This window comes from Columba livia, chromosome 3, assembly GCF_036013475.1.
Source record: "Columba livia isolate bColLiv1 breed racing homer chromosome 3, bColLiv1.pat.W.v2, whole genome shotgun sequence".
NCBI lineage: Eukaryota > Metazoa > Chordata > Aves > Columbiformes > Columbidae > Columba > Columba livia.
In genome coordinates this window covers 118,436,097-118,450,473 of record NC_088604.1, presented here as the reverse complement: position 1 = coordinate 118,450,473, position 14,377 = coordinate 118,436,097, and the positions used below count along the sequence as shown (strand labels likewise).

Below are 14,377 nucleotides of genomic sequence, written 5' to 3'. Positions count from 1 at the left end.
TTAAACGACTAGCACTGCAAAGCACTTAGCTTTTGGACTGTTTCTTGACTCCTTTTTATCTCAGTTCTACAGCCATTAATACTGGATGTGTATCAACAAGATGTACAAATGTGAGATGGATCAGGTGGGGGCACATGATTAGCTAGAGCCACGTGATACAGAGCTGACTGTACCAGCTCTTTGCTTTTTTGTCTGCTATGGGAAGATCAGGTTGTACCTGATCAGGCATAAAGTTACAGTGACTGGAGAAAGAATACCCAATCCAGCATAAAGACTGGAAAAGCTAACACTTTTTTAACAAACATGAATGTGTAGAGTAAGTTTACAAGGGATCGACTGCTTTGTCGTGCATCTTTTTTTTTACTAAGTTGATTTTATTATCATCAAACACAGCCACTTTATATTTCTTTCTTTGTAAAATGTTTTGGATGAAGCTGTGGTGTCCTTGAAGTGATCTGCAGAATTCCTCATCTTCCGTAAAAAGAGAGCTTCATAAGAAATAAAATAGTATCTGACTAAAACAGGGACAAATAATATCTGTTTCAGAGGAAGGTGAAGACCTTCTGACTGGAGAGTGCTGGGCTGAACGTCTCCCCTTTCGTTCCCATCTGACCTTTTGAATTATTTGTTTTTGTTAATTATGGCCCTGGGTATATCTGACATGTTGAATTTTATTTCGTTCTTTAAAGAATACTGTCACATATGATATTCATATACATAATGTATAGTTTGCATGGATGTGTTCATATCAGTTTTAACTAATGAAATCATAAACAGAATAATTCCTGATTTATTTTTTTTTTTCCTAAACAGGGTATTTCATTATCAATTCATCCACTGGTATTGTAAAAACAAGACAGAATTTGAAAGCGGAAGATTTTCCAGTTGTTTTCAATGTGCGAGCAACGGATTTGTCTGCTACTAACATATTTAGGGAAGCTTCTGTGTATGTGGAAGTTACTGATGAAAATGACTTCTCTCCGGTTTTCCCATCCTCTCTACTTGAAGAAAGTTTGGAAGAGGTAAGAAAGTGGAATCACAAAAATAAACCCTCAAAATAATAATTAAAAAACCCCTTTGGGTGAGTATACAAGTAAACATCCCCCAACTGGACCGGCTTACCATTCTGTTCTGCCATATGATGTTTTAGGGTTTATTTCAAGCTGAAAATACCAATATGTATAGAGAATGGTCTGGAAGTGTGGACATATTGAAAGAAAAGTTAATCTTTTACTGATAAGAGGCTCCACAAAGGAAAAACAGCTGTTCCATCTTGCTTATTTGTACACAGAGAATATTCATGTGCATTCAAAATCTAGTTTGTGTGCTGGGCACCTCACAGACTCTCATTCAGCCTTTTGTAAGGGAGCTTCATACAGAGTAGCAGGCAAAAACTCCCTAATTTAGCAACATTTCTCCTCTTGCTCGTATACAATCTGTTGTGATTCATCCTGACACTAAGCAATTGGTGGCAGAAATCAAGCCAGGTTTCTGTCTGTGGCTGTTATGTTACAATAGCCTACAAAAGAAGCCACAGCATTTAATTATGCAAAAGCAGCTAGCTCAACATTTCACCCTTCCATTTTCAAACAATGTTTTTCACACTTAAATCTGCTAGCTACTGTTTTTAAACAGCAGCACACTGATTGTGTTTGTAGTTTATATAGCACATACCCAGCCTTTGAGATTCCCAGCTGATTCACACACATTAACAGCCACAACCAATTTAAAATCTAGTCCATTTCTAACATTGAGCTAAATACGGGTTTAATTATCACACCTATTATTTGTGTACCCAGTTAGTTTCACAGAGAAGAGTTAGAATTACATTTCTCAACCTTAAAAATTGATTTCCATGTGAAATATTTACACAGTAGGTATTGCTGGGTGCTCCACTGGATCAAATAACTTCAGATCAGGTCTCAAATGGCCGTGCAAGTGAAACACTGATATTTAGTGTCAATCTTAGTGCAAATAACACTTTGTAAAAGGAGGAGATAGATTATTTATTTGGAAAAGAGTACTTATTGTCCAAACAGTGTTCAGAAAGAAACAAGATTTTTGAAATTGAGAACATCAGTTGAGTTTCATAGGAGGAGAGGCTGTTAAATATGAATAATTCCTTAACAGCAAGTGAGATGCTTGAGGTTAATGTTTAGCCTGCTTGAAATAATGGTGACTTTTCTTCTTGAAGATTGCTGCTGTAGGGAGAGACATGGGGTGGAAAATAGTTATTTTCTGTCAATTAGAGAAAATGAGATTCTCTTCCTATGCTGAACCAGTTGTATAATTTTGATTTTAAACCATCTATACTATTGTAAGTATACGCAGTATCCGTTCCTTCCCATCTTTCACATAACTCAAGAAATTGCAGCTAATCAGTGTCTAACAGCCTCAATCTGTTCTTCATCCACAGAATTTACCCGCGACTCAGATCGTCCAGCTGCAAGCTCAGGATAGTGACACAGGTAGAAATGGTCTCCTAACGTACGGCATTCTTAGTGCAGATGCACGAAAATTCAGGATAGATGCAGCAACTGGAATTCTTTATTCCACTGCCCCCTTTGACTATGAAGAGGAACCTACAGAGTATCAGGTTTGCTTTAGATTTCTTAAGTCTTCATCACTCAGAACTCTTTATCTTTCCTTTGGACAACAGGTGACACTTTTGCTTTTGTTTTGCTTGGTATTGCTCGAACATTTAGGCATTGTTTCAGCGTGTGAACATGTCTTATTAAAGCAAGACACTGTATTATTAAAGCAAGACACTGCCTTCCTTTAGACTATAATGAAATTCAAGCAAGGCTCATTGTTCAGAAGTCCTATGAACTCTCAAACGCTTCAGCACATGAATAACTAATTTCACAATGGCAACTCACATATTCAGTGTTTTCTGGACTGAAATCTTACAGATACAATTCTTGGTTAATTATCTTTATTGTTGCTGCCACTGCTAGATATTTTTTATGATCTTATTTTGCTTCAAGCAAAAATATTGGTGAATATGTTTGTTCTATGTAGAAATACTTTTTTTTTTTACTGACCAAATAGTCCTTAAGTTTTGAGTAATCATTTGAGATGAATTCCAAATTTGACTTTAGATTTCTAAGAACACTCCAAAGTTCACTCAGATTTTTAATGCTTATGCAAGTACCTGTTGATGTGATTTCTTATTACTAATGACTATGCAACTTACAGGTTGTGATATACGCTGAAGATGATGGAATCCCTGAGAAGAAAAGAGGTTACTGCACAGTTGTCATAAAGATCATTGATGTTAATGACTGGCCACCTGTCTTTGACCCAGTGACTGAATTCAGTGTAAATGAAAATGCGCCTGTGGGATTCGTAGTTGGAAAAGTCACAGCAACAGACAGAGACACAGGCGACAACGCCTTTGTTCTGTACAGCCTTACAGGTAACAAGGAATTCTCTTGCTGCACTGGAACATCTCTCACTTTGTTGTCTATACTGTTATGCGCATAAGTGGCATTATGTGTGTTGTCTCCTGCTACCTCAGCTCTCTGCCCAGTCTATTAATATAAACTGCCTTTAATTTCATTTTAAATTAACGTGCTAGCTTGTGAACTGCAACTGAGAGCTCTGATTCCTGCTTCCTGTCACCTTTAACTGTGGCAGCTGATGGCCTTAGGGTGGGAAAAGCACCCCTTTTGCCACTGCCCCTAAATCTGGCAGAGATGGAGAACTAGACCCCTCCGGACCAAAGCCTGCAGGAGTAGAAATAGTTGTTTTTGTTGTATGAACCATCAGGAGCGATGTGTATCCAGTTTATATCTTTTAAGAGTTTTTTATTTCCAATATGCATGCAAACTTTGAGGTGGTTTTGGACAAGGGTGGCCAAAACCAGTAAAAGTCACTGTCAGGTCTTTTGGCAGTCACACTGATTTCTCTTTAGATCTGTGTGCCGCTCAGTTCACCTTCATTAGAGACAGAATAAACTCGGTGACATCTCCCCTTAGAGATCTTGGCAGGAGCACTGCCTTGTTACAGGACTGCTGCAACCAGCAAACATGAGACTGAACATACAGAAGATCAGAGGGCTGTAAAAATTCCTGGGAACGCCTCTAATCTCCTTCGAGAGCTGCACAGGCTTTGAGGAACATTCTTCTAGAGATTCACCCCAGAACTCCAATGTAGTGTCCATCACCATTTGCCTGTCTCAAGCACTATTACATTTCAAGTGTGACAGATGTATCTGCAAAACTTGCTAACCCATTCTCTTGGCTTACATTTCAAATGCTTATCCACACAAAATATTTTCTATTTTTCTTCTACGTTATTTATATGATATATTAAAAATGTTTTAATGAGCTCAAGACACAAGTAAACATATAATTTAAGAATGTGGTTAATTATATGCTTTTAAGATGTATGCATTGATAGTGCTTCTTTAAATGTATCTCAGGTGGTGGAGGAAATATATTTGAAATAGATGAAATAAACGGTGACATTAAGATAAAGAACTCTCCGGACTATGAAACCACGAATGAATACAACCTCACGGTGAATGCAGTCAACAGTAAATCTGCCCCTTTCCATGAGGTAAAAGACCATTATTGAACAGTGACTCATCTAATCAGAGTGGATTTTGAACTAGCGGGACGGAGATCTGTTAGACATTTATTGTGCAGAATAAATTAGTCACCTAATCATGTTTAGGGTTGGACTTTTGCGACCTTTGTCCATGCTGAGTAGTAGTATTATACTACATAATTAGTTGGAATACCTCATAATCATACACAGTAGAATTTGACCCTGAGTTGTTTGCGGACTATAACACGTGCTGGGGAACTGGAATTCTTGCCTGCTGCTATAAGTGCTGTGATAATTTTTCATGGGAGAAAAAGTAATTTTCAGCAAATTGTTCTAGTTCTGCAGTACTTCTCGTATTTGAAAAGATACTACACGCTTGTTTAACAGAACTAGAACGTGTGTGGTTGCATTAACTGCATCTATCAGCAGCTGCAGGAGATGTTGGCCTCCTAAACACATCCTGTTCTTGCTCATTCAGACACCTTTCAAGAAGTAAAATCCTACTGCAATGCTGAATTTCTGCCTCTTGCGTTAAAATCCTGTAGTGATCTCTGATGTTTAGTTCACAAAATGAAACCTAACACAGTATTTTACTACAGCATTTTCAATGTCTAATTTATATGTTTTATTGCATGTGCAAATAATTAAAAATATCACCAGACATTCTAAATGTTCTAAAATGCTTGAAACCGTTTTGTTTCCTAGGCAACTACTCAGGTGGCTGTTCTAGTGATTGATGTGAACGATAATGCTCCAGTATTTGCTCAGAATTCCTATTCCGCCTCCATAAACATGATTAATCCTGTAGGTGCTCATGTCATAACGGTGAGCGCTACCGACCAAGATGAGGTAACTACTCCTGTTTGATTTTGACACTGCTTTAAGCTGCAGCCCAAATGTATTTTTCTCCGTTCTCTAGGCATGAAACACCAAATGTAGCAGAAAGTGAATTCTAATTGACTAAAAGCACTGGGAATTGGAAATTAGGACTTTTGATGTTTCTGCCTTGACACTGACTTACTCCCTGTTTTTGCACGTGTTTCTTCAGCTATAATTACCTTAATTTTTCCCCTTATCATACAGAGCTGGACTGTTCTTTCAGAAGTATACAAGGACTTAAGCAATTTAGTGTCTGTGAAGTTATTTGAACTTCTGAAGTAGAAGAATCTGTAAAACTTCAGCTTCATGTAGATGGCTTGAACATGGAAATGTTTGTTTAGCAGACACCTCTGAAGTTAATTACACCCCAGCTAATTCTCTCTGCCCTCATTTTTTAAAGTTTATATATATATAGGTATTATGCCCACCAAGTAGTATCCAGGCACTTGGCAGTGATATCCAGTAGTCAACCAAATCACCATGACAAAGCCACCACTAATTATCTCATTTAAAAGAGGAAACATTTTGAAGTGACAACAAAATAGGTGTAGCGGGAGCCTTCCTATTTTTCCACGTATAATTTTGGTTAAAATAGCTGCAGCTGTGATATATGGCTGCAAATAATTTAATGCTCACCCTTTTTAACCATCCTTGTCAATAATTTTACATAAGTGAAATTACTTATAGAAATTGCTGGACTCTGAGATCTGCATTGAGCCCCTAAGGAAGCTCATTCTTCAGGTAATGTCTGGACCTGACATTAAAATTATAAATCCACAGATGACTCGGTGACAACAGATGTTGACGGTAGGGTCTGATCCTGCAGCCGCAGAGCCATGGCAGAGCAGAATAGAACTCTTTCCAGAAAAATAGAGCCAAGTGCAGTAGAACAAACCCTGCGGGTTTGTCAGAATGGGTTGTCTCAGGGAAGTGAAGTGATGTGAACGGAGTAAAACGTGTCATGGGCAGGAACGGGGTATATCCACACAGCAGGGGCAGGCTGGGCCTCTCCTCCAGGTGTGAAAAGCATCCAAGGGACTTATTCTCCTTGACATTGCACCTTCAGCCGACTCTTCCACTACTCCGACTGTCCCCCCAACACCTGTCCTTAACTTACTTTCTTTAGAGACCTTTTTTCACATTTTTCTTGTGTAACTGGCCAACTGCTTGTGAATTTTCTTCTGGTTTGTGTTTTTTTGGCATCCATCCTACTACTGTAGCTAACCCCAAGTTTTAATTCTCAAAATAAATTCGCTGGAGACATTTAGGTGTTGTCAAATCTCTCATGTCAGCGTTTACCCTACTCTTCAAAATGTATTCCCAGTGTGTGTAGTTGTTTTTAGTATTGCTATGGGATTTTTATTTTTAAATGTTGGCACATCACAATTAATTTGGGAGGGCGGGGGACTCTGCCTATTGGCGCTTTCCCCTGCTGCTCTTGTGTAGCACTGAGCCTGGTTCTCTCTCCCTATTTAAGCATGGAAATATTGAGATTCCAGTGAGTCTGTGCTATGGGACTTGGGCACTGAAATAATGTAGTTACATGAAGTTTTGTTCCTTCCATGGCAGGGGGAAAATGGCCTTATTGAGTACTCCATCCTCCCCGATCGGGACTTCAGCCCGTTCTTCCTGATAGAAGACACACGTGAGGGGAACATAATTACAACTGGGAACCTGTCTGCATCTGGAGAGATCCATTTAACAGTCATGGCTAAGGACAAAGGCTCTCCAGCTCTAAATGCCACTGCTATTATTACTATTAATGTGTTGGACAACCGTCCATTTGTTCCTCAGTTTAACGAGAGCGAAATCAGGTGAGGCTTTCATATTAAGTTATATAACTCTCACAAATTCTCCAGGTAGTGGAAGACGTAGTGAAGTTGAAAGTTGAAGCTAACTTTCATATTTTTCCACGCAGAAGAAAGGACATCAGGGGTTTTTAAACAAAACATGCAGGAAATTCTGCTATGCAGGGTGGTTCTATTAATGTGATGTGAGGCATCACCTTTTACTTCTTTATCATTTAACTTGTATAAGCCAGAATCTTTGTCCCTTTCCCCTTGCAGACTAATAAAACATTCATCCTTAGCCTTTACTCCAGGATAAACAAATGTCTGCCTAGAAAAGTAGGGCTTGCACTGCACTCAATGTCAGCGAGCTCTAGCAAACAATTAATAGGAGATGGGGCAGGATTTTCCACAGGAAACTTGCTCTTAAAGAGTTAAATTTCAAAGCCTGCCAGTGCAACAGCTGCTGGGAAATTTAACATTATGGTTTGTCTTTTTATTTTCTATATTAGCGTTTCCGTTTTGGAAAACACAGGAGTGGATTATTTAATTTATGCTTTTACTGTGGTTGAAACTTTAGGAAAACCGATTCATTATACGGTCGCATCTGGCAATGAAAAAGGTGAGTACTATTTCCATTACGAGTTAAAATAGCTAAGATAAAAGAATAACCTGTCTTTTGGGTGTTGCTGTATGGAAATTAGGAGTTTGAGAGCAAGGATAAAAATTCATGTCATTTCTTTAAAAAGAAGTAGTGCACAAAGAACTTGCAGAGCTCTTCAGCATGGACTTTGTTAATGATCTTTGGTAGAGAGGTGGTGGTCACTTGCTAGAAAATGGGTTCCTATAGTTTTAAGTTAGGACAATTTCCAAGCCAAGGGAGCCCAAGTAGAAGTAGTTGTTAGCAAGCAGCTTCTTCCCTACCAATCTCTTTTAGTCTGTCTTTGCTTTGCACTTGTTTAGCCAGTGGAAATGTTGCATTTTGTGTTCTGAAGGGCAGAGGACCCACAGAAACTTCCAAAGTGCAGCTAAGACACAACAAGTAGGAGGGATAGAAGCAAAGTGGTAGCTGTAACAACAAAAGTGCATGTTTTTCCTCTCAGGTCATTTTAGATTGGATCCAGAAAGTGGCGAACTGAGAACAGCCATTAATTTGAACTATGAGGAAGTTTCTCAGTATGTGATTTTAATTGAAGCAAATGATAATTTCTCATCTGCCGCAAAAGTCCAGCGTTCAGGTAAGTTTTTTGCTTTGAAGGGCATACCAACTTAAATCAGGGCCGATGAGCCCTTCTGCATTTGCAAGCCAATATAGGAATTGTGATTCTCCTTAACTGAAAAAGCCTGATGTGAAAAATGAAAAGCTGAAGGTGAAGGCTGTGCAGAGAAAAGCCCGCAGCCTTCCTCCAAGGCTGCAAACCCTCACAGAGCCCTAATGTGCTCTCAGAAAATAAGATAATAGCTGGGCATCGGGCTTCTCAGCAGGAGCTGGAGGAACCTGCCTGTCCTCACATGCAGCAGAGGTACTGCTGCAAAGCCGCAGCCTGACCCGGCCTTTAAAAGTTGTGCTTTGCTGGTGCTTGTTGCGGTTAACTTGTGTATTTTAATAGGCCTGTTTGCTCAAAATGTGGCGATGCTGACAATCTCGGTGCAGGATGTGAATGAAGCGCCAGTATTTTTGAATAACGCCTACTCTGCTCGGATACCGAACTCTGTGCCGTACAAGTACCCGGTTATTACAGTTCAGGTAAGTATCTTTCTGTGCTCTTCATGAGGACAGAAATCTTTTGAAAGATCTGGGTTTTTTTTCACAGTTAAACTGAGTTAAAGTAGCTGCTAAATCTGCTCTTGGAAGCCTGAGACAGATTCTGCTCATCATCCAGGTTTAATATAATGCTGATGAAGGATGGGGTGTAAAAGCTATATGGTCTGTTCTGACCGATGCTGTGTTATGGATTACATACTGCACTGTTCTCTCTTTGGCACCATTAACCGCTTTGTTATCTGTCAGATGAATTACAAAATGGAGCAGTTCTCCTTTTTTTTTTCTAAATCTGGCGTTATCCTTAAGTTCTAACCTGCTCCTGTTACGCTTGCAGCTGTAGAATCTTCCAGACTTCATAGGGAATATATATCCCCTTTTATAACCCATGTTCTGATTCTGATAGTTTGTGCCCCACTTTGTTAGCGCAAAGAGAAAAATATGTCAGCACTATCCTAGAATACTCCAGTCTCACAAATAGAAACTGCAGAGTTTTATGATTGAAGAGCAACGTGCAGCCCCAAACCCACAAGGTGAGTTTCACAAATCACCTTTCTTTTAAACCCAGGCCACAGATCCAGATTCAGGAGACAACGGACTTCTGCTCTACAGCTTAGTGGATAGTCAAACAAACGAGTTCGACATCGATGAAAATACAGGGCAGATTTTTACAGTTTCTGTAGCAGGAAAAGCTGGAACATTTCATCTGGAAGTCCAAGCTACAGACCAAGGCACAACAAGACTCACCGCCTGGACAACAGTCAGTGTAAGGAAGATGCTATTTATAATCCTGATTTGTTTCCGTGTCAAAACTCAGTGCACAAGAAGGGCTAAGTTGGGTAATGACAAAATACAATTACTTAACAGCACACAGTGAGTATTTATCACATATTTTCAAGCCAGAATTATGAGGCTGCTGTTTCCACTGGCAAATTAAAAAAAATACGTTGTCGGGAAGACTGAGCTTAGAGGGCAATTATTATATATCAGAGTTTGTTTTTAAGTTGATCTATGAGATGTACAAATGCTTGAGAAAACGTGTGTGATTTCTTTATTAGATAACCGTTGATCCCAGTTCCAGTAACAACATCGTGGTGGTGACACTTAATCAGAAGATCAATGTTGTTGAAAGAAACATTGCTGAAGTAAAAAGGTATTTTTGCAACTGTGGAGTTTATTCTGATGCAATATCTAATGACAGATTTAGAGTCCCTTTGAGACAGGGGCCTGACAGCCTGCAGGGGAGGTGATACAGCCAGTGCCCGTGAAAAGCTAGGCCTTAAACATGATGTGATACAGAATAATTTGAGGGAATTAGCAGGAAGTGACTAGTTTTTACCTGATAAAATGTGAAGAATGGAAAAATGAGTTTGTGACATTGACGCTACTATGGCACCTTTTTCTTGTTGTTAAAAATGCAATGGAAACCCTAGAGCTGTTCTGCTGCTTTCTCTGCAGTGGCTGGCACTGACTGCTGTCAGCATGATGGATTGACGGGGCCAGTGGTCCCGTCCAGTGCGAAAATCTCTGAAAAAGGAAACAATGCGGATTATGAGACTGAATTTCCCTTCTCCCCACCTTTGCTGTTTATAATACTCTGTTTTTTATAAATACAGGCAGTGATACCTATAATGTCAAGCATTAAATGAGCCCCCTTTCACTTTGAAAAGCATGGCTAAATATACAATATCCTATGCAATGCTGGTTATAACATCTAAGTATAAGGGTTTGTTAACCCTTCCTTTCTCTAATTAATTGTTCAGTTATGCTAATGGCACCTATCTAAGAATTTTCAGGCTACGTACACAAGTTATATAGCACCTACTAATGAAAAGTATCTCTGCTTACCAGTCAGAGACAAGGACTGGATTTTTTTTGCTCTGCTCCCCTCAATCGCTGAACAATATTGGGCAAATAATTTAATTCCTTTGCTGATGATAATCCTGCATTTTCACATGCTTAGATTAAAATTCTAAATATCTGCAAAGTGTTGTATTAAATACTACTTTTCCACCATTTAATTTCCATGGTAAAATAATTCGCCGTTGCGCAGACAACTTAAAACTTTTTCTTAATATGATGGCAGGGTCCTGGAAGATAAACTCGAGTGGAGTGTGTACATCATTGATGTTTATTCCAATGAGGTGGAAAGAAAAGCAAGAAGCAGCACTGATGTAAGCTATGTAAAAATTATCGCTTTCGATGGGGCAAACAAGGAAGTACCTGCAGAAGACGTAAAAAGGTCTGTATGGCACAGTCTGTCTTCTGGGTGTCGGAGCAAATTGTTAATGTCTTGGTCTGGACAGGTTTTGATCAAAGAACAGTTTAGCTGAGACTTATCTCCTAAGTATTTTTAGAATGCAGAAAGCTTTCGTTACTTATTGAAAGGTAATTTTCAGCATTTGTCAAAAACTGTTTAATGGTGCAAAATAAATTTAAAGGTCAGTTTTAAAGAATGTTGAAGCAGAAAGAATATTGTTAAAATAGATATCAGCTTCATTTCGGAACTGCAAAATATTGATTAAAAACTTACATTTTAGGTCTATTTAAAATACCACATGACAGTGGTATGAATGCATATTCTTATTAACATTGACCTCTCAGGTTCAGTTCTCTGAACTGTGCAGCATTTTAGTTCACAAGCACCAGGCCTGATTTACTAGTAAAAAGAATTTTTCCTGAATGAAAGACATGAAAATTCCGAATCTTCAGAAAAGGTCTCGGTGGACCAGGGAGTGATCTTCTCTTATTTTCTTCACTATTCTTCAAGCCAAAATGAAAGCCTGATAAATCACTGCTATTTTACTCTTCTGTCTTCAGAAAACTTAGAGAGCAGCAGAGGAACATAGAGATAGAACTGGAGAAAGTATTTTCAACGCCTGTTAGCGCTGCCATTGAAGAGGCTCCTGCTGACCCCGCAACTCCTGAACTCATCGCGACCATCGTGCTCAGCGTCCTGCTCGCCTGCACCCTCGTAGCCTTCCTGCTTTACGTAATTTTTTCTATAAAAAGGGAAAGGTACAAATAGTTTAACTTTAATAATGCAGTTTAGACTTGCAACTATAAGTTTACTTTAAATGTCAGCCTGAAAAATACTTACCTGATGAATTAGTGATATTTGCACCAAGTATTGCCTAAGATTTGCTATAAAACAAAATGCCTGACACTGCGCCGTAGATATCAAACACACGACAGGTAACTGCAAGTTGGTTTCTTCTTGCGTTTGTCACATAGCAATTGTAGAAACAAATACTTTTGAAAACACAAATGTGGATAGCGGGAATTTTAAGTGCGAAGGGGGGCACAAGTAGGTGTAATAAGTCTCGTCTAACCCCACGAGTGCTGAAAGCAAGGGCGGTTTTGCTGCTGGCTGCAGTGGCACCAGAACCCCACACCAGAGAAAAATAAATGCTGTGTATTAAACCTGTGACACAAATACTTCATGTTCTGTTTTTAAAATAACTATAAAGCCAATCTTCAAAAACACCTAACAATTCTATTTTACTGTATTTCTCATTTTCAGAAAGTATAAGCAACAGTATTTGGTTAAGAAGCAAGCTGACATTATTCATGGTATTGATAATCCGTGTGCAATGGACAAAAATGGAAGCCTGAAAAGCTTAGAGAAACCAGAGCACACGAATAATGTGTAAGTAGAATGCTGGTATCACAAATTCATAAAAAATAGCATATTAAAAGATGTTCTCGTTGATTCTTTTAACATAGGGTTTTCCTTTTATCTTTCACTAACATATCAGTTGATTTTTAAGAATCCGTGCAATTTTAAGTTAAGAACTCTCCACCTGAAGGAAGCTAACAACTTTGAATCTTGTATAAAACATTACAAGAGCAAAGTCCTACTTACTCTTTAGCAAATTAAGCCTTATGCAGAAAACAAACCAACCAACCACGCCAAACGTTCATTATACAAGAAGCTACTTAACGCTTCCCGGGGTAAAATCCCAGTAATTTTGAGATCAGTGCACATGCTGCTCTCTGTTCTAGAGTCACTAAGATTTCTGTCACTTAACTATTGGCGAGCTCAAGGTTGTTATGAATTCTCTTTCAGGAAAACGGAAATAATAGCGTTTAGCAACATGGGAGACACCAAAGGAGGCGATGCTGGCAAGGGTGTAATTGAGGCCGATGAGCAGTGCAGGTACCTTGACACGCTGCTGTGGGATTATGACAGTGAACGGGAAGAAGATGCAGCATCTGGAAAAGCCGCCGAACCTACAAATGTAGGATCCCTGCCCGCTGCAGAGTTCACAACAAAACAGGTAATGTTTCATTGTTGTTCATCAAATAACCAAAAGAATTTGCAAGCTTCAGAGACAGAAAATATACAGATAAAAGTTATATGACTTCTCAGAATCTGTCAGCACTCGGTGATTTTCAGCTTTCTGCCTCACCTGTGTTATGTTTTCTTGCAGGATTCCTTTCTGACAGACACAAATCAAGAGTCAGATCTTCCCGTAACACCTGATCCCCAAAAGCCCACCCCTGAAAAAGAACTGAAAGGAGTAAAATTTTCAGAAGTGGCCATTATTTTGGACGCAGACTCAGAAGATAATGACCCTGATGATAACGATGTATTTTTCCACTAATAAGAAAACTTTTAGGAAAACCACACTGACGCTGGTCGCAACAGTACAGAATTGAATGAGCAATAAGAATACGGGGACGCTATCCAGATTTTAATTCCTGCTACTCCTGTTTGTGGTGTGAAGTGGACAAGGAATAAGGACTGCAGAGCGGTTGTAATGCGTTACTTTCCTAGATGTGGTGCTTATAGTGTATTTAATTCATTACGTGTAAATTAAGACAATAAAACCGATTCCCCACGTGACGCCTTGTCATTGTTTTAGATTAAGTGTTCCTTGAACCTAAATTTTCCGTTCTTTTGTGTAAGAAATATTTAACGAAGAGCTGTTGTTTTTACAGAACTGAGGACCTGGTGCCTGACCCCAGCCGGGGGGAAGGATAAGAGACATCGGACTGTGAATCCTTAATGTAAAACAGCCTCTGCCGGGAACATATACTGACACTTGTATACATACTGATACCTGTATTTATGAGTTACTTTAGGGGGAAGTGTAGCCAAAGTACCAGGAATCCATATTGATAAGGGGAAGGGTATTGTATGTGTCTGCGTGGTCTGTAAACCCTCAGGTACCATCCACTGGGGAAACGGGATGGAAATGGCGGCTGAGATTTTGGGGGGATATAAGCGGGGGCTTTTTGCCCTGTTATGTTTGCCTACACCCGGTCTTGCAAAATCCTTATTAAAACACGCTTTGCTGAGAGCTCCTGCCTGGGGCTATTATATTTGCGAAGTGATTGTTTCCTACATTTTGCCCGTTTTTTTTAAGACAGTGGCTGATGTTTGTCTGGT

General features: G+C 39.2%; 1 protein-coding gene across 1 annotated transcript in view; it reads left to right on the top strand.

Moving 5' to 3' along the window:
- Positions 1 to 13,973, top strand: part of LOC102098064 (protocadherin Fat 4) — a 40,831-nt gene extending 26,858 nt beyond the window's left edge. The window contains exons 29-44 of the mRNA XM_021294306.2: positions 814 to 1,022; positions 2,417 to 2,596; positions 3,199 to 3,418; positions 4,427 to 4,563; positions 5,260 to 5,403; positions 7,003 to 7,247; positions 7,733 to 7,842; positions 8,324 to 8,458; positions 8,831 to 8,967; positions 9,551 to 9,748; positions 10,041 to 10,135; positions 11,069 to 11,224; positions 11,803 to 12,000; positions 12,506 to 12,631; positions 13,052 to 13,262; positions 13,416 to 13,973. Coding sequence (XP_021149981.1) covers positions 814 to 1,022; positions 2,417 to 2,596; positions 3,199 to 3,418; positions 4,427 to 4,563; positions 5,260 to 5,403; positions 7,003 to 7,247; positions 7,733 to 7,842; positions 8,324 to 8,458; positions 8,831 to 8,967; positions 9,551 to 9,748; positions 10,041 to 10,135; positions 11,069 to 11,224; positions 11,803 to 12,000; positions 12,506 to 12,631; positions 13,052 to 13,262; positions 13,416 to 13,589 — 2,675 coding nt within the window. The 3' untranslated portion in view covers positions 13,590 to 13,973. The remainder of the gene's footprint in view (positions 1 to 813; positions 1,023 to 2,416; positions 2,597 to 3,198; positions 3,419 to 4,426; positions 4,564 to 5,259; positions 5,404 to 7,002; positions 7,248 to 7,732; positions 7,843 to 8,323; positions 8,459 to 8,830; positions 8,968 to 9,550; positions 9,749 to 10,040; positions 10,136 to 11,068; positions 11,225 to 11,802; positions 12,001 to 12,505; positions 12,632 to 13,051; positions 13,263 to 13,415) is intronic.
- The last annotated feature ends 404 nt before the right edge of the window (positions 13,974 to 14,377 follow it).